At 37.3% G+C, this 17,470-nt stretch overlaps 5 protein-coding genes across 7 annotated transcripts; 2 read left to right on the top strand and 3 right to left on the bottom strand.

The window, feature by feature from the left end:
- Positions 1-13: 13 nt before the first annotated feature.
- LOC124185196 (phenoloxidase-activating factor 2) lies at positions 14-3,489 on the bottom strand. 3 transcript variants are annotated; one of them, XM_046575706.1, is made up of 6 exons: positions 3,436-3,489; positions 2,650-2,738; positions 2,262-2,512; positions 1,951-2,181; positions 1,562-1,763; positions 14-1,244 (listed from the first exon to the last, which is right to left on the bottom strand). In XM_046575706.1, the coding sequence occupies exons 2-6, from the start codon at positions 2,734-2,736 to the stop codon at positions 1,080-1,082; spliced, it is 936 nt and encodes a 311-aa protein (XP_046431662.1). In that variant the 5' UTR covers positions 2,737-2,738; positions 3,436-3,489; the 3' UTR covers positions 14-1,079. The 3 variants fall into 3 exon arrangements, with proteins under 3 accessions (XP_046431662.1, XP_046431660.1, XP_046431661.1); XM_046575704.1 differs by lacking the exon at positions 3,436-3,489 and adding an exon at positions 2,901-3,191 and having other exon boundaries at positions 2,650-2,741; XM_046575705.1 differs by lacking the exon at positions 3,436-3,489 and adding an exon at positions 2,901-3,190.
- Positions 3,490-3,606: 117 nt separating this feature from the next.
- Positions 3,607-5,446, top strand: LOC124185200. Its single transcript, XM_046575710.1, has 3 exons — positions 3,607-3,696; positions 4,008-4,196; positions 4,463-5,446. Exons 2-3 carry the CDS (start codon positions 4,106-4,108, stop codon positions 4,882-4,884), a joined length of 513 nt encoding a protein of 170 aa, XP_046431666.1. The 5' UTR covers positions 3,607-3,696; positions 4,008-4,105; the 3' UTR covers positions 4,885-5,446.
- On the bottom strand, positions 5,271-6,976 carry LOC124185199. The gene is made up of 5 exons (XM_046575709.1): positions 6,887-6,976; positions 6,650-6,799; positions 6,323-6,442; positions 6,122-6,201; positions 5,271-6,019 (listed from the first exon to the last, which is right to left on the bottom strand). Exons 1-5 carry the CDS (start codon positions 6,942-6,944, stop codon positions 5,855-5,857), a joined length of 573 nt encoding a protein of 190 aa, XP_046431665.1. The 5' UTR covers positions 6,945-6,976; the 3' UTR covers positions 5,271-5,854.
- Positions 6,977-7,272: 296 nt separating this feature from the next.
- LOC124185197 (calumenin) lies at positions 7,273-9,364 on the bottom strand. The gene is made up of 4 exons (XM_046575707.1): positions 9,047-9,364; positions 8,159-8,726; positions 7,859-7,974; positions 7,273-7,750 (listed from the first exon to the last, which is right to left on the bottom strand). Exons 1-4 carry the CDS (start codon positions 9,146-9,148, stop codon positions 7,562-7,564), a joined length of 975 nt encoding a protein of 324 aa, XP_046431663.1. The 5' UTR covers positions 9,149-9,364; the 3' UTR covers positions 7,273-7,561.
- Positions 9,365-11,214: 1,850 nt separating this feature from the next.
- LOC124185198 (tetraspanin-2A) lies at positions 11,215-15,809 on the top strand. Its single transcript, XM_046575708.1, has 5 exons — positions 11,215-11,443; positions 12,940-13,137; positions 13,241-13,417; positions 13,497-13,682; positions 13,925-15,809. Exons 1-5 carry the CDS (start codon positions 11,348-11,350, stop codon positions 13,997-13,999), a joined length of 732 nt encoding a protein of 243 aa, XP_046431664.1. The 5' UTR covers positions 11,215-11,347; the 3' UTR covers positions 14,000-15,809.
- Positions 15,810-17,470: the final 1,661 nt, after the last annotated feature.

Here is a 17,470-nt window from a genome sequence, read left to right as displayed (position 1 = left end):
TTTTAAGTAGATGGCATAACATAGCTTCTATAAAAAAGACTACTGATCATTAATTATCAACATTTTATTAATAACAGCACCTCGGCCCTCCATAAAGGTAATTAGATTAATAGGAGCTTTTATACTATTGTGATTTGAGAAATATCTTGAGACAATTACCTCCAAATGCGATTAGTTATTGGTCCGAAGTGTACCAGCTCGCTTGTTAAAATTTTATTCAGTTTAATGCATCGGGAGTTTAAACATTCTGGCATTTCTTTTACAAACAGCTTTGATGAGTTCGTATAAATACGTAATATTGGTTCATCATTTACATAATGTAATTTATATTTGCTTGCAAACTAGTTTCGGTATCTGTGATCAGAATTATTGAAGAGCGTATGCACAAAAGCATTATGTGCACCTTTTTTGAATTTAACATTTTTAATCGTAATAATGTGTCACTGGTCATGAAATGTTCACCAGTCGGTCTATAGTGTTGTACATTGTTTTATACATTTTATTATATATAATAATTAAATTAAACATTAAAACATACAGGCTTAGGAAATTATTTGCAGAGCACCAGTTGAAAAGTTTTGGCTAAGAAAAGATAATACCAATATATTTTCAAATGATACAATGAACATATAAGTGTTTTTAAAATTATATTATGCAAATAATAATAGTAATAGTTTGGGTACGTTATTACAACATATGCTCCTTGCAATATAATCAATGTTGTTGTAAGATAAGATATTTAATCTTATTCAAAAAAAGTTTCAAACTACGCGAGCTGTGAGTTTCTAAATCTACGGATGACTTAACTTTTTTTATTTGGCGTGTTAGGTATAAATGTAAATAAAAATTTGGAAGACTTATTTTAAACTAATGTTATCTAAATATAAAGAAATATATAAGTTTTATCCATTAAAATATTGTTTGTTCACAAACTGGATTCCATTTTATCACTCAACTAATTTGTATCAATTCATATCATCCTCGACACAATTAGCCAAACATTTCTATTGCCCCTAATCACACCTTATTGATGATTTTCAAAAAATGTAACACCGCTGCCTAAGTACATACTGGATAATTCAATCAGTTCTGGCAATTTGCTGCATTATCCAAGTGAGGTAGTTTGGCACATTTACGTATACTCCGGGTACACCCGACATTGCACATCCGATTCCCCAAGCAACTAAGCCAACAAGTTGCCATTGTCCCTGTATTTGGCATACCAATGGGGATCCACCATCACCCTAGAAAATCGAAGTAATTTTCTCTTAGAATTACCGTTGTAATTTTTGTCGCGCTCGACGATCAATTCGAAAAACAACAATCGTGAATAAAAAAAAAACACTTTCGACAAAGTCACTTTGTTTGAAAAGGAGTAACAGATATAAGGTTTAATTTGAATTGGATTAGAAAACCTTCAGAATCCGAGAAATATCTGTATGAAAATCGTCAATGCAAATTCAATTATTCCGGTAAGAATTATTGGAATCAATTGAAAGAGATCACTCTATAATTATTTCTCAAGTATCGAATCGCAGGTGTGCATAAAACTAGAAATTACCGTGCACGCGTCCTTGTTAGCTTCTCCACCAGCGCACATAAAGCTGTCGCGACTTAAATTGAAAAATTGGCCAAGTCTCGTTCCTCTCAGTCGGTTTTCGCAATTTCCTTGATCTAGAATGGGTACATCAACTTCTTTCATGATACTTTGGTAAGCGCCATTTGGTCCAAATGCATTTTTCCCCCATCCAGAAACCCAGCATCTGTAACATGGAAGTAAGTCTTTAAGCAGTGAAATCTGGTTGTGGGCACAACTCGTACTTGCTGTAAGAATTTTCTAAAACTTTAAACTAATTAATTACCTATTCCACAAGCTACGTATACACTGTTCTAACGATACTATTCTCTTTGGTTTCAGTCGACTAGACTAAATTGTAAAAAAATGTTCACCTTGTCTGTGCCGCAGGCATTCCTGTAGGAGGGCATATCGTACTTATTCCAGGACTCGAGGAGATGGGAACAGTGCTACTCAGTCTTATAATTGCAACATCATTTTGCAAATTTTGCGCGTTGAACGAGGGGTGAACGAATACTTTAGCCACGTTGTATTCTTGGTACGGATACTGCTCGGACAAACTTTGAGCATCCCATTCGCCGAGTCTTACTTTGAAGCCATTGTTTCTAAGTAGAAATAAGAACAGTTCCCAGTGAAATTGATCGACTAGTTCAGTGCGTGGTTCGCATGTGCAAACGACACTTACGAGAGTGTAGCCACTTTGTGGGCAGCAGTCAAAACGTTATTAGAATCCAAGAGAACGCCAGACCCAATATAATTGTTATTCGGCATTAATAAAGCCGCTTGCCACGGATAAGCACCGTAACTCGCTATTCCTGGGGCTTGTGTTGTCAGTGGAATTTTCCTTCTACCACAAGCAGCGTCGTTTAGTTGAGACGCCGTATTTCCACTTGATGTGCAGCAATATTGAAGCCCGCTAGTACAGGCAGTTGAACCCTGGCACCAAAACAATTCATTTAGCACGTTATTAGATTAATTAACGACTGAATAACTCTATGAATCGAAACAAAATGTCTTCTAATTTTTTCTTCGCACTATCTAACGGATATAATACTTTGATTTGTCAGACGTACCATATTCACGATTCGTATATCAATTCCGGCTGCGGTAGGCGCTGCACATGTGCCCATTGGAACGCATTTGCACGACATGCCACTCATCCCTGCTTAAACATTTCAAATCACAATCATTACTGAAGTTGAGGGTACTTTTTACGATACATATCAAACTCAAGATTAGTTTATTCAACGATAACATTGTTATCGACATTAGTTTTCTTTAAATTAAAACATGGATTACGTATTAGTAAGAAAAAATTATCCACCTGCGGTGTTGGAAGGGGGTGGCTGTGTCTGCATAGTCATTTGGGCAAAGACAATGGTCTGTGTTTGGCCAAATGTACTTTCGTAACAGTTTTGAATGACAAGAAACAATACGAAGGAACGGCATGTATAATTAACGCGATATTTGAACATTGTGAAGATTTAAGAAACACTAGAGAACGTGCTGTGAGTCAATGGAAATGTGTAATGATGTTTCGACCGGTTCACCGTTTTATATATTTTCCGAGTTCATGACAGAACCACTTTTTTCCTCAAAGTTAACTATAATCGCATTAGTTCGTAGTTCCAGGCGAAACGAAAAGCTTCGGCCTTCCCGTCGCATTGGCGGCCGTCGTGTAACATGTTATATAAATAAACTACAATGAGTGAGAAAAAAAATTGTAAATTACTTCCCATTATTATCATACATTCACACGATGATTCGCATTCATTTCATCTTTCGTCAGCTAGCCGTCAGTTATATTGACCTCGTAGGGACAGGGTGGTTGCAACAGATTTAGTGATAACATTACCTACCTATAGAGGCGTACACAAAATACGTGTGGATTTGTCTACATTCGTATCTGCAATGGTCATTCGTGAGTTACAGATACGACGTGAAGAGCAGCTAGGCGGGTTCATTGCCGCGTCAATTATTGTGAGGATTTCCCGCACAGTAGTTCTACCTATATATTGTACAATTTATTGCACTAACATAAAAATTCTGGAACGAATGGCGTAACAAGTTTATTACACAGCCTTCGCAAAGTTGTGCACTGCATAGACGGAAGTTGAACGGTTGGTTTTTCCCTTTGGTTATTTATTTTACCAAAAACTATTGTTGTTAATTGAAATACCTTGCAAATCCTTGATGTTTCAATTAGCGTTATCGTAGTGTACCATGAGTCGCGTGAAATATTTTGTCCGTACATTATAGGTACGCTTTTGTTTTAATTGTTTCACACCGCTTGGACATTAATTAATCGCTTTACTCCATTTTCGGAAAGGTGCCTCGCGTAATCTTAGATTCTTCATATTGACTGCATACACTTACGCACATCACACCTATATTGTATACGCCGCAATCTATTTTATCGGTATCGTGATAGCTGAACGCGTCGTCACTGATATTTTGCCCGTGACTAACACAAGTCAGTATTGCTTTCGTGTGGGCATAGCAAAGAGTTGTAAGTGAGGTGTTGGGATAATGGATATAGAGCACAGGATGCGGGACATAAATTTAACAACGATCCTATTCGTGATCGCAGTTTTTACGTCGAGACAGCAATATGCTTACGGTTAGTATTTTTTCAGCTTTTTTTGGATTCTGGATCAAACAAACGCCATAATTGTTACACTGAAAGTTGTATTAGCGATAGCTTCTATACCGAATACTTTCGATCGTTATCAAAATAATGAGTGTTTAGAATGTACAATCGGAAAATTTTAGCGTCGCACATTTCAAGGATGGATCTCGATCTAGCAAGTGTAGTCAATTATTTTCTACAACCAAACAACGGTTAAATGTCCAAACTAGATTAAATCTTTTATCGTATTCTTTCAGGCTTGAGATGTTACGTTTGCGACAGTACATCATCTTCAAGTTCGTGTATTTCGGATCCTGATTTTTCTACTACGTGCAATTACAAATATTGTACAATTTATCGACGGGAATTGGCAGAGCCCACGGGACTCGTGACGGCGTTTTATCGGGCTTGCGAAGACAATCCTCTGTATTTAAATACCGAAGTCCAGACACCCTTCGCCAAAACCTATTACCGGGCTTGTACAAGTAATCTTTGTAACGTCGGGAACGGTGTGGCAGAGGTCACTTCATCAAACGTTGAAATAATTACGGCCGGGGACAATACTCTAGTTGTTCCTGGAGTCGGGGTCGTGAATGATGCATCCAGTTTGCACTCCGGTACTTTGCTTGCTTTTGTGTTAATCATAATTGCGTACGTGCTTGTTACGTACTACGAATGACGAAAAACATGATTGAATCTACCAATTTGATTTTCATTGCAAACATGATAGCATCACGTTTTAATTCTGCACTGAAATAGTGTAAGCATGCGATTAAAATCCATGGATATTAAACACTGACACACACTGACTATAATAAAAATATATTAATATCAGTTATCAATGTGAAACGTGCTGTGAACTAATTATATTCTATATGTTCTAAGATTATATTTTGAAAGAAGACGATGAGTAATTTTTAAACAAGCACGTATCGGAAACCCTAATTATTTGTAGGTTTTTTGTTTATTATATGTGACTTTTATCCAAGTATCTTACAATAGATTAAAGATAGCCAGTTTCGTCTGACCGAAACCTTTGATAAAGAAACTTTTTTACAATACCTGGAACCAAAGAAACAATTATTGAATATCCAGAACACGGTCACGAAAGAATCCCAGATATCGCATATGTGAATGTTGAGCATTTATTTCTAAAATATGCTAACTTACACGTAAAAGTTTAAAATTATAAAACGTATAGCCAGAGATGTATCATGTTATATAAAAGGAATGAAAATCCATTGCTGCGTATTTTATTCGTATGATATTCCTGTTTTCGGAAGTAAAGTTTGAATCAAAAAATTGCCGCGGCTTTACGCCTTACGATAGGCAGTCTAGTGTTCTCATGTGATATGGCAACGCGGCAAAGCGTTTGAAATAGAAATTGTGCAATTTTTATAAAACTAAAATTAATTATAATTACGGTATTCAGGAAAATCAGCATTCAATTTGGCAATGTCAATATGCAGTATCCTATTCCGAATTGTGTAAGGTATAATCTATACAGGAAGAATATAAAATTCAATATATGACGGCAAATATATCTTAATGTAATAATGTACAAAAATGCATAAGCTTCTTAACGATAACATAACGTACACGAGCACAAGTTTAAATACGCTATTGAAACTCAGGTAGATTTTATGTAATCATGAAATGATTCTATGAAACATGTTTCCATAACAAGAAATTAGTAACAGTAAGAAAAGCAGTGTCTGAGTGCAAATGGATGCAATATTCGTAGTAGATGCGTTACAGGGTGCTTCTCCAGCGTTAGTTCGGCACGCACAGGCACCGATCGTGTGGCTGGTAATCTGTTAACAATGAATCAGAAGGATAATGGCATGTTATACTCATGAAAAATCATCATTGGTTTTTACGCAGACAGTAGTAAAACAAATGTTGTCGTGATTTACCTTTTGCTCGTAGCAACCCGACGTCAAAGCAGTTGTAGTATCCTGGATCATTTTACCACAAAAGTAAGAAGCATTTATCACTATAAAAAAAACAATAACAATCATAAGACAGAAATAAACAATAAGTTTACAATGCAGTTACTATCGAATACATGCATTATACGGTAAATAAATTGGCACAAATGAGAGATTTTCGCTCACCTGCATTATCATACACATAAGTATATTTTATGCAACTGTAGCCAGACCTTAACGGGCATCCGATTATTGAGCGATTATAATTTGCCCACATGTATGTTACATTTGGTTCACTACCATCATCTGAAAATCACGTATGTGCAATTAATTGAGACTCATCGCTGAAATTTGTGGGGTTATTCTTGCTTTTTAGACGAGAATGTTATAGCAACGATATTTACTTATGTGAATTATTCTGAATATAAGTCAGTTGAAAGCCATCAAAGCTGTGACGTCATTCCGGCATACTATCATGTCATGTGCCATAAAATAATTTATCAAGATACTTACTCGTAACAATCAGTGGTTCGATGCATGGTGTACCGGTATAATCGTCGCAAGAAATATTGACAGTGCTGGTCTTGTCATACAACGGGCCAAGCCAAGTAAAATGTAGGCAATATGGAGTATCATCCTCAGTGTCAGTTGTGTCTGCAGATGCTTCAAAGTTGCAAAGTGAGTATTTGAATACATGAAATTACGTGCTAATATTTCACGGATATAATAAGTAAAAAGTTGTTAGTATACCTGCTAAATGACAAAAAAAACATAAATAAAGTAATGCGAAGAAGTAAAATTTCCGCATGTTGCACTTGCCAGGTAATGTGAGCCGTACTGATATCGTTCAATTATTATCTCTACTTATCTGATAAAGATATACGTCACTGTATTTTTTTGGATAGGCTTTACGAGCCCAATCAAAGTATATCGATATAATAATAGCTATGGATTCATGTCAAATTATAAATTCCTTGTTGAACGTATTTTCAAGGCCTTAACATTTATTGTTGCCTTGAATAAAACTGATCTTTCAAACTCACCTCTAAATACAGTATTTAGAAATCCGGTGACAAATAAATCAGGTAATTTTTGTAAAAAAAAACTAGTATACAGTGATTGTTGGTAACTTCAAGTTAGTATTAAAATATGCATGTTTATTATTAGGACCATTTACATGAGATTGAAATTCATTATTTTTGATTACGAAGGTGATATATGTATTCTGTTAGACGAATAACATTAGTAAAATTTTATCACCGATTCGTTTAGTACGTACTATAAGTAGGTACATAAATATATGTAGAATGGAAAATTCTAGACATAAATGCTTGACAGGGTTGAATCTTTAAGCTAAGATCTTAATAATATCAATATAAATATATGTATAAACTTTGTTCAATGAAGCAGTAAAATGTAATATTATTAAAATTCATCGTGTCTCGCCAAAGCCTCTCCAAAATCAGTTGCTTGCGAACCAACGAAAATGTCATATTTCTCTAAGATCTCATCTTTGGTAAGTTTTTGATCAGCATCACCGTCTGCCTCATAGATCAAATGCCGGGATTCTGCTTCCGCGTGATCAAAGTCTGCTGGGATGATCCAATTCTTTACCTAAAAATATCAGTTATTCATAAGTAAAATATTTCATAATAAGACTGCCTATGAATAATGTCAACTTGAAATTATTACAGAGTATACGAAACAATGTCCGTAACCAACCTCCTCAACATCCATGAAGCCATCACCATCCTTGTCTCTGTAAGTAGAAAACTGCTCTCTTTCATTCTTTACCCATTCTGGTTCTTCCTCGTCAGCTCCTCCCCTGTACATGTCGCCTGGAAAATAGTTATATAAATTTAGGATATGCAAATCATTGTTCGACGTTCGTCGAAAACAATTTCTTTGAACTACGATTTTCTCGTATCCATTTTTGGCTAAAGTTGGTCAAATTTAATAACTCTTACCATTCTGATTTATCTAATTAACTGCATAATATTATTTTCAGAATCAAAAACATACCAATATATTCAGCGACGGATATTTTTCCATCAGCATCTTTATCGATATCCTCCATTGTCTCGAGGACAACAACATCCCGCATATCATCAGATTCTTCTGGATGAAGAAATCCGGTAAATTCTTCTTTGGTCAAGGCATCGTCACCGTCTTTATCAGCTACCGACCACCGTCGGCGATCTCTCTTGAGCATAGCAGCATATGAGAAATTATCGTCCTCGGTTTTTTCAGGTAAATCGTCGCCGGCATCGTCCATAAATCCGTATACCAAGCTGCGGTATTCTAGCCAAGGCAGCTTTTCCTTGTCCTCTGGATTATGTGTCGTCCATTGACGGTCAACGTCGTCTTGGATGTAACGTTGTTGGGTGTACTTTATCCAGTCCTTGAGTTCCTCTTGGGTCACAAATCCGTCTTTATCTTTGTCAATTTTATCAACTATTATACCGAGGCGTCTTCTGCTCTCCTCAGGACTCAGCTGATCAAATGTCTTGGCCTCCTCACCAAGAAAAGCCTCATGATCATACGTCGGATTGTGTTGTGAATTAATAAAGTGTTCCTGGTCGCTAAGGTCCTGAAATTGCAATACGCCAACATATAATTAAAAACTGCAGTACAAGTTGTATAATTATAAATGAAAATTGATCTCCGATGGACATGCGATCAACATTCTTCTGTAATTACATTGCGATAATAGAAGCTTTTCACAAACCTTACAGAAACAGTAATAAGTTGTTAAAAAATCTGTGATTAATTACATGCAAGTTTAATTTTAAATCAAATAAACGAAAATCGGGTTCGACCAAGTATTAAGCGAATGAATGACAGGAGTGTTCGTAGAGGTTATGCGTACGAAAATGGGCTAATTTTGATCTGTACAAACTCTGAACGAACCTTGTCTAATACACGATCCTGAACTTCATCTGGCTTCGGAATCGCCCTGACGGTAACAATAACCAAGAACACACTACCAAGTGTAAATAATGTCCGCGGCATGATTTTGAAGAAACTACCTAACACGAAGTGTAAAAAATTAAACGATGAAACGAGGGTCCTATTTACAACGACTCGATTGCGGCAGGAAGAATTAAAAATCCTCTATCAAGGCGAGAACCCTTGACGTTGAAAGGCAACGCTATGTCATCAACTCTCGGCCGCTGTTCCAGCTTCCACATCATCATAGCTCAACTTCTTGGTTACCGCCGGTCCCCACTCCCTGGTTCTCTCGCTTGCACCAACCACGTTTCCCGGCTGTTCTATGGCCGACGATTCGCACGCGCCTTTAGAAGAAAACAAATGCCTTCGCCCACACATCGCGATCTTCCATTGAAGAAATGGAAACTTGAATTGGTCATTAACCGCTGATTACGAAACATCAAATACTTGAGAACATCGGTATCTGCAATAATAACCATACATACATACCGTATACATTCATTATCGGTCTCACAGAAATTTCTCGCACCGATTTATCTCCAGGCACGTAGCGCCTGTATGTTCGATAACGTTGAATATTTCGACCGTAGTAAATTCATCCTACTTATAAATTTACACAAGCTAGGCGTTCGTAATTGAGCCACCGCGTATTAATAGAACACAATGTGTAGGATGAGTCTGCGTACGCTCGATGTAATTGGCTGCACACGGTGATTTTTTTTGACAGCTAGGATATCCCCTCGTTAGGAAATATCTCAGTAAACTAACGCTATTTACTCAATTAGAGATTTAACAGATTTCAGATCGAAATAAATTAATACCAGCCGATCGGGCTTTGGAAAAGGATTGTCATTACTCCAAATTTATCACATTTGATCAAAGTCAGGTTTATCATCATTTAATTAGTCTTTGTTTAATAAGATACCAGAGCTTTTTCAATCAAGAGTTAGAATACATGTTGAAGAATACCTAAATCCACACGCTGCAAGTTCAGAATTAGAGTACAGTGCTTGATATTATTGTCGAAGATAAGACTGGTAGTCAACATTCCAGTAGTACACGTGGAGTCTAGTAGATTCACACGATTCTCTGTCGTGAGTTTCTGTAGCGAAGGATCTACAGCGCGGATCTAAAATCTAATACTGAGAGTAGTTTGAACTGTGATCGCGAAAAGCTGCAACATTCATGCAACGTATACTGCAGTGTATTTCCACCAATTATATCCAAGCCTGGTCTACCTTTGCGTAAATTGCATGATATGATACGAAGACTAGGTCAACGTATAAAGTCGTTCGAACCATTCACCATACCACTTTCCAGAATCAATCCATTGTAGAAATCGCAGAAATCATGCATTCTTCCAGTTAATTTGTCTCGGCCTAAACGTTTGTACTATCTCATTCGCAGATATTGTATGCAAAAAATTTCCATATGTAATACATTATATTCTGGATACGATGCTGGGAGCGTACAAGACTGGTCATAAATTTGTTACGTATGTGCGATGCTTGGTAATTTTTAAATACGCGCATAGCTGTGCCTGAATGTTTTAGACTTGAGCAATCGCCGAGTTGAAAATTCCCAGATGTCGACTTTATCGTCATTGCTATTGCTACGGTATCTATATTATGTTGTACGAAATTGACATTACGAACATATACGGGGATTGCATCTCCATACCCACAGTACGTCCAACATCATGTAATCAATAATGCGAGACGATACCGCTGCTTTTTTCACACCGTAATTTCAGGAACGTACAATGACACATCGGCGATCCCCAATTGTGCCTCACCTATCGTGAAAAGCACGACGACGTGATAACTATACATAGAATTGATATTGAAGAAGAGTGAACAGAATTCAGGGAAAATATACTAGAGATGTTTTGATTTCGCTCGTACACTTGTATTATATATACGCGTTTGTATTGAATACGAAATATGTCATATATTTGTATGCCAATTGGTTGTAGAAATTTATTTCCTGCTCACTAAGATTAAACTTATACTATACTCACCTCGTTAATCAAACTACCGCGATGAGAAAGAATGATTCACGTTTGATTTATCAGAACATAGTAAGTCGTGACGCTGTATATCTAGGGCGCGCTTATCCAAGTTATCTTATATTTGCCAAAGATAAAACATTACACGTTGGTGGCCCGCCCAGTTACCTGTTGTACTCAACCATTGTTGTCTCGACTCCAATAATTAGTGGTGATCTTCGTTCAACAAAGTGCCCGGTTCTTAAAAAATAATGGCTGGGACGGGCCGAGGCACTGGTGCTGCCCAGCTGGAGCAAAAAATTGGATGTATAAAATACCTGATATTCTGTTTCAACGCAGTGAGTTGGGTGAGTAATCCTTCCACGATTGCAATGAACGTACACACAATCCTGTATAGAATCAAACATGTGGATACTAATTTTATACGCTCTCAGATTATACATAACTACATATCAAACATGTTATTTTTATATCGACTACGCACTAACTGCAAGAATTTGGAGAAAGATTCGATTTTGAGGATCATAGGCTATAAGGTATTAGCAATGGCAAATAAGGTTCTTCGTTTCGTATACACATGTATGATTCATTTATCATTTAATTCGCGAGAATGTCGGTAATTTTAGCTAAGTAAAAAACGAACATCGTTTATATATTACATCGAATTTAAAATTATAATTTGATGATATCATTAGAAGAGCTCTCGATAGTTTGCATCGATTTTTATCAAAGCCCTTCCTGTACGATACACGCCACGTTATACATAAGATATCCGATGTGTCATCAGTGATAGGAGATTACGTTCAGGCGATATAAGACGTTAAATTGATTTAAAAACTGTTTCATCCGTTACGCAAAATTCTCTTGAATTGCAGCTAGATTGTAGCAGTGATCAAATTATTGCAAAATAACATTTGCTCCGGAAATTGGTGTTCTTGCGCCTGGTTGTTGGCAACCCGTCATAGCTTTGCGGAAGGCTGGTTGCCGATGCGTTAGGCGGGGATTACTCAATCTCTATGTTGCTTAACTGGTATGCAGTATTGTAACTACGTGTACAACTGTACGTATTATACGTAGCACAATTGCTATTCTAGAACTGTGTTCAAATTTAACACTGTCTTATATTGCCTTGTATTGGAGTGGGTATGAATTTGCGTAATACACGAAAGTCCTGATTTGTTACACCAGGAGAAAATAATGACTACATCGCGTCGAGATGCCGTCCTAAATAGCAATGCGTTATATTCTAGGACGCGCCTCAGTTTTATAGCTATTGCAAATTTACTTCGTGGAAATTTTAAACAGCAGGACATGTGTGTGATTTTAAATACGAGGTGCAATATCTATATTTAGGACACTATACATATATCTATAACCAATGCGCCGTACATGTTTTTGCGAATAACACACGTGGAATAATTTTTCAACATTGATGAGAAATTCATTGTCACAGATAAACTGTATAAAGTTTTCTGTATAATGAAAACTCATTCGATATCGTAACGGACACATGTATATTTGGTAGAAGGTTTCTATCACTGTCGATAAATACCAGTCAGAAGTCAATCAACTTGGAGAGAGAGAGAGAAAAAAAAACGCAAATTACAAAACAGACGCAGTGAACAAGCTGCAGCCAATCTCCAATCACGGAATTCAAATGTCCATGAACTTAATTTCCGTTCAAAATTCCTTTACTCTATAATTAACGCCATATGTGGAACATGACGCATTCACTTTGTTCTGGCAATGTTACGTGATAACAATAATTATTTATATCATGATTACGATCAACCATCGTTACAAAATTTCAAACAAAAATGTTTTTTTCATGTCTCGCTTCCAGATATTTGGGGCCAGCTTGTTTGGACTGTCGCTTTGGATGCGTCTTGAGCCGGGATTCGAGGAGTGGGTTGGTTTCCTCGGAATGTGGCAATTCTACATTGGTATTTACATCCTGATCGCAGCCTCCGTAATTGTGATGATAATATCTTTCGTTGGGTGCGGTGCAGCTCTCATGGAGCTCGTTGTAGGCCTTTACGCAGTGCGTACTGAATTTTTTTACTTCCTGGAATGAAATTATTGACGGTTATTTGCCCGTGTCCTTAAATCGAGGCAATTCCGGTACTATCGAAGGTTCTTTTCAGTATATTGGTCTACAAATCCTGAGCTTTGTATGCGGTTTAGCCGGGGCTGCGGTGCTCCTTGATTATTCGACCTACGACAGTAGTATTCAACCCATTATCTCAACGGCCATGACAAATCTGATATCCAACTCGCAATACGAAGGCGCTGCGGTTATCCTCCGGATGGTACAGGAGAACGTGAGTCGGATTCGTCTCAGTGATGATAATAACGCTTGGCGGGTGATTTTTTTTGTATTCCGATTGTTCGATGTCTTAGATCGGATGCTGCGGAGCCAATGGTCCGATGGATTACTTGACGATGCTGAAGCCACTGCCTACAGAATGCCGGGACACGGTAACAGGGAATGCATTTTTCCACGGTTGTGTCGATGAGCTTACTTGGTTTTTGGAGGCTAGATCTGGATGGATCGCTGGTCTCGCGTTATCTCTTTGCATGCTTCACGTAAGTACGAATATACTAGCTGGAAACTCCTGATTGTAAAGGACGTTACAATCGAACTGAAAAATAAATTAAACGAAGTTCTGCGTTGCCGCAGTCGATGAATGGGTAGATTAATTGGATATAGATATATATCTGTGCACAAAACATTTCGGAGAAAGTGTAATAGCATAACGATGCAAGCGGTGTTAGATAAGACTTAATCACCTTTCGGTATTTTGCTTTTTTTTTTCATTTTTGTGCAGGTTGTTTTGGCGGTTCTCGCATTGATCTTGATCCAAGCAATCAAGAAGGAGGAAGAAATTGCGTACAAACAATAATAATACCAATCATTTCAATTTTATTCACAACATACATTAAGCTTCATTTACGTAAGTTATACAAATAATTCAATTGCGAATGCGATGCAGCCATATATTACAATAATCGTACGAGTTTAGAGGGCGTGCCTCAACCAGTCAATGATTAATTTATAATCACAAAAAATTAACAAATAAAAGCAAAATCCAAAGCCACATAATCATTTTACGAACATGACGTTAAAAGACAATTGAAATATAATGAATAAAAAATCATCTAACCCAATTGGATCTGGACTCGAACCTTCAGCAAGATTGATTTTCTTCACACTTGCGAAATCTAGTATTACCTTCAGGCATTGAAACATATACATGTATAAACACTTAAATCTATAATTATATAACATAATTTATCATTGGTATAACTTACTATAAGTAATACGTGCAATTGTACGAAATAGGAATAATTTTAATCAATTAAAATGAGTCAGTGTAATAACGATAGTGATCGCCGCATATAACATCCTATAGATAACTTTGTAATATTTTGTTATAAATAAACCCATTGTGTACACGTATTGATTATTGCCAAATTAAAGTATATGCATATTAGAAACAGGCCCTATCAGTGTAAAAATAATTTTGAACACGCGTTAAAAATTATTCTTAAAATATTACAATCTTTGACGATAAAGTACCTGATGCCGTAATTCGACGCACATATTTCGTTCTGTTTCTTCTCTTTTTGGCAATAGTATGCGTCATTCAACTAACCTTAGCTGGAATTCTACTATCTATCTGCATAATTTTCACAAAATTTGAATATGCAGAAATTTCATTTTATTGCCACCCAACAAGTACAAGAAAAAGGAGTAACAAACGGCTAAATTCATCGAACGTACGTGTTAAACATACTTGAAGACTAATTAAATATCTACAAATAGCTCATGACAAACTACAGAAATATATGTTATACAGTACAGTAGAACCTCGATTATCCGAATTAATTGGGACCGAGCCTAGTTCGGATAATCGCAAGTTTGTATAACCGAAATGCAATTTTTATCTTAGGGTTTAATAGTATGTGCCTACAATACAAATTTAAATCGCGACAAATAGTTCGGATTAAGTATCTAAATATATATTTAAACCTTGTTCAAACACCGAACGCTTGTTTTATTACTTTGGTTTTATATAATCGTCTATTGTCAATTGAAAAAGTGGACGGATACGCCTGTATCGAATTACCGAACGAGAACCTGATAGGTAATTCGTCAAAACATTCATGAATAAATGTAACATATTCCTCACGATTAGCACAATTTAAGTATAAATTTTTCATCGCTATCAGATCAAATAACTTGAGAATCGAGATTTCGTAATGCAGAATTTAAACGAATACGACTTTCTCGATAAACTGTACGACATACCAAAGTGTAAAAATTATGCTCCGAGTTATTGTAGCCTTTTAGGGCCAAGCTCCACACTGCAGGTGAGCTCGCGATTATTGCGAATAGTTTAACCATGACCTTTATAGGATTGACACGGGGCTATGTAAACTATCTCCAGTACCTACGCTCATACGCAATTGAGGAACATTGAAACTCAGGTAGAGGCGTAGAATAGATATTGTTTGATCAGCCGTCAACGCCCGCGACGCCTCAGGCTGGACATAAATTTAAAATGCCTGTGTTGGGTATTAATAATAAATCTCAAAGCGATAGAGCAGCAGCCGATGTGGGTCGCGAGGCGAGAGATAAGAGGACCATTGTGATGAAAATATTGATCACCACAAAAAATGCAGCCGAGTATTATTTACCAACCGGAACCAGAGCGTGATCGAATTGAAAGAAGAAAAAAAGAAGTGTATAAAAACAATAAAAACAATAAAAAAAAAAAACAGCCATGGCTGTTTTCGCCGCAGACTAATTATTGGATACTCTAATGATTAACGTTCTGCAGGAAGGCGCAATTTACTACACACACTTGGACGTTCACTTCTTTGTTTGTTATGAAAAAAAAAAATGTTAAACATCAGGCTCGAGGAACGCGTCGTTGGAACAGTACGACGTGTGAGACACCGACGTTTTTGAATTTGTAATCGATCCGTTCCCGAGCAAAAGGTCCGTTTCACAGAACGTCAACTAATCAAGAACATTGATTTCCCCGGCTTCTGAACATCAAAAACTCTCTCAGGAGAAAGTTGCGACCACGCCGAGGACCGTTGGGTGAATTTCCGACGAGCAATGAACTCTGGATCCCAGCGCAAAACTTATGTGTATCTTCATTGATGTGAGTAATATACCTGTAGCGATATCTGGTCAGTTCATCCTTGACAATGGTCCATCCTGACTCTGTAATTAAACTGGCTAAGCCGCGTCCTTGGCTGGTCTGGCTTTAGTTACTAATACAACACCACCATTTCAGACGGGCCCATCAAGTTTCTGGGTTCAACATTCACGTAATTGTTGTAATTCTTGTGATTCTATGATACGAAAGCCGTGTAGCGCTTGTAATCTTTTGTTTTTGTTTTCGTTTTTCTTACAGCTACCCTGGGAACGAGACGATGCGTTATGCTGTATCAGTATTTAAATCCTGATCAGAGACTCGCTCGTTGTTACGATAATCTCTTCAGTCGAACACGGAACGGCTCGTGGGGCTTATTGTGCCGACCAGTACTCATTCAGCGTGATTCGTACTTTCGTTACTTCCGTCAATTCAATTGACGCGTATTCATACTTGTCCTTAAATCACGTCGGTCATACAAACGAACGTTTTTTTCATCTTCCAACTATCAATTCCCGCAGTACATTGGTTTGCCAGTTCCGAGCTTTGGATGTTGGGGCTGATGTGCTCCTTGACCATTCAGCCCAAGATAATCGCACTCAACCCGTCATCGTCATCATCGTCACCATTGTCATTATTAGCACGGCCATGACACACCTGATCTCCAACACTCACAAGTTTTACAGCGTAGGTACTACAATACGTATCCTTCGGATGGTACAGGAACACGTTGTGCTCACATTCGACGATTTATCGATGAACCTTGACGAATTAATTATACCTATATCGACGTGCTTATTATAATTTTTGAGTACAAAAGAAATGTCAATTCATATTTTATTATCCACCTTTGTAGGTACGTATGCACGTATGAATTGCCCACCGTATTCATGGTCTCTCCGAAATCCTCGATGACTGCTACAGAGATCGGGAATACTGTGAGTAAAAATTCATCTTTCATTTGTAATTTCATGTCACGCCTAACTTGGGGCTACTAATTGCAAATACTGTAAGCAATCCGCTCCAGAGGTTGATGTGGTAAATATAAACATGCACATGCGCCTTGTGAAACTAATACGAGGTTTATCTGAACATAAATCGACGAGTATCAAAGCGGATCTACGTATGAGAATCGGGTCCCACACCCTGGACGATGTGTGTGTTGCACAAAGTCCGCCTAGTTTACGCGTTAGAATATCATAGATA

The sequence above is a fragment of the Neodiprion fabricii genome, chromosome 6 (assembly GCF_021155785.1).
Source record: "Neodiprion fabricii isolate iyNeoFabr1 chromosome 6, iyNeoFabr1.1, whole genome shotgun sequence".
NCBI lineage: Eukaryota > Metazoa > Arthropoda > Insecta > Hymenoptera > Diprionidae > Neodiprion > Neodiprion fabricii.
This window is presented reverse-complemented; position numbering and strand designations above follow the sequence as displayed.

Coding starts and splice junctions, on each gene's coding strand:
- LOC124185196 (XM_046575704.1), bottom strand. CDS start 3,051: ATGTTCAAATATCGCGTTAATTATACATGCCGTTCCTTCGTATTGTTT. Junction 2,742..2,900: donor ACCCCCTTCCAACACCGCAG/GTGGATAATTTT, acceptor GAAATGTTTAAG/CAGGGATGAGTGGCATGTCG. Junction 1,245..1,561: donor CTAACAAGGACGCGTGCACG/GTAATTTCTAGT, acceptor TCGATTTTCTAG/GGTGATGGTGGATCCCCATT.
- LOC124185200 (XM_046575710.1), top strand. CDS start 4,106: ATGGATATAGAGCACAGGATGCGGGACATAAATTTAACAACGATCCTA. Junction 4,197..4,462: donor GAGACAGCAATATGCTTACG/GTTAGTATTTTT, acceptor GTATTCTTTCAG/GCTTGAGATGTTACGTTTGC.
- LOC124185199 (XM_046575709.1), bottom strand. CDS start 6,944: ATGCGGAAATTTTACTTCTTCGCATTACTTTATTTATGTTTTTTTTGT. Junction 6,202..6,322: donor TTATGTGTATGATAATGCAG/GTGAGCGAAAAT, acceptor TTTTTTTTATAG/TGATAAATGCTTCTTACTTT. Junction 6,020..6,121: donor CGGGTTGCTACGAGCAAAAG/GTAAATCACGAC, acceptor CATTGTTAACAG/ATTACCAGCCACACGATCGG.
- LOC124185197 (XM_046575707.1), bottom strand. CDS start 9,148: ATGCCGCGGACATTATTTACACTTGGTAGTGTGTTCTTGGTTATTGTT. Junction 8,727..9,046: donor AGGATCGTGTATTAGACAAG/GTTCGTTCAGAG, acceptor TTGCAATTTCAG/GACCTTAGCGACCAGGAACA. Junction 7,975..8,158: donor ATCCGTCGCTGAATATATTG/GTATGTTTTTGA, acceptor ACTATTTTCCAG/GCGACATGTACAGGGGAGGA.
- LOC124185198 (XM_046575708.1), top strand. CDS start 11,348: ATGGCTGGGACGGGCCGAGGCACTGGTGCTGCCCAGCTGGAGCAAAAA. Junction 13,418..13,496: donor TCCGGATGGTACAGGAGAAC/GTGAGTCGGATT, acceptor TCGATGTCTTAG/ATCGGATGCTGCGGAGCCAA. Junction 13,683..13,924: donor TATCTCTTTGCATGCTTCAC/GTAAGTACGAAT, acceptor ATTTTTGTGCAG/GTTGTTTTGGCGGTTCTCGC.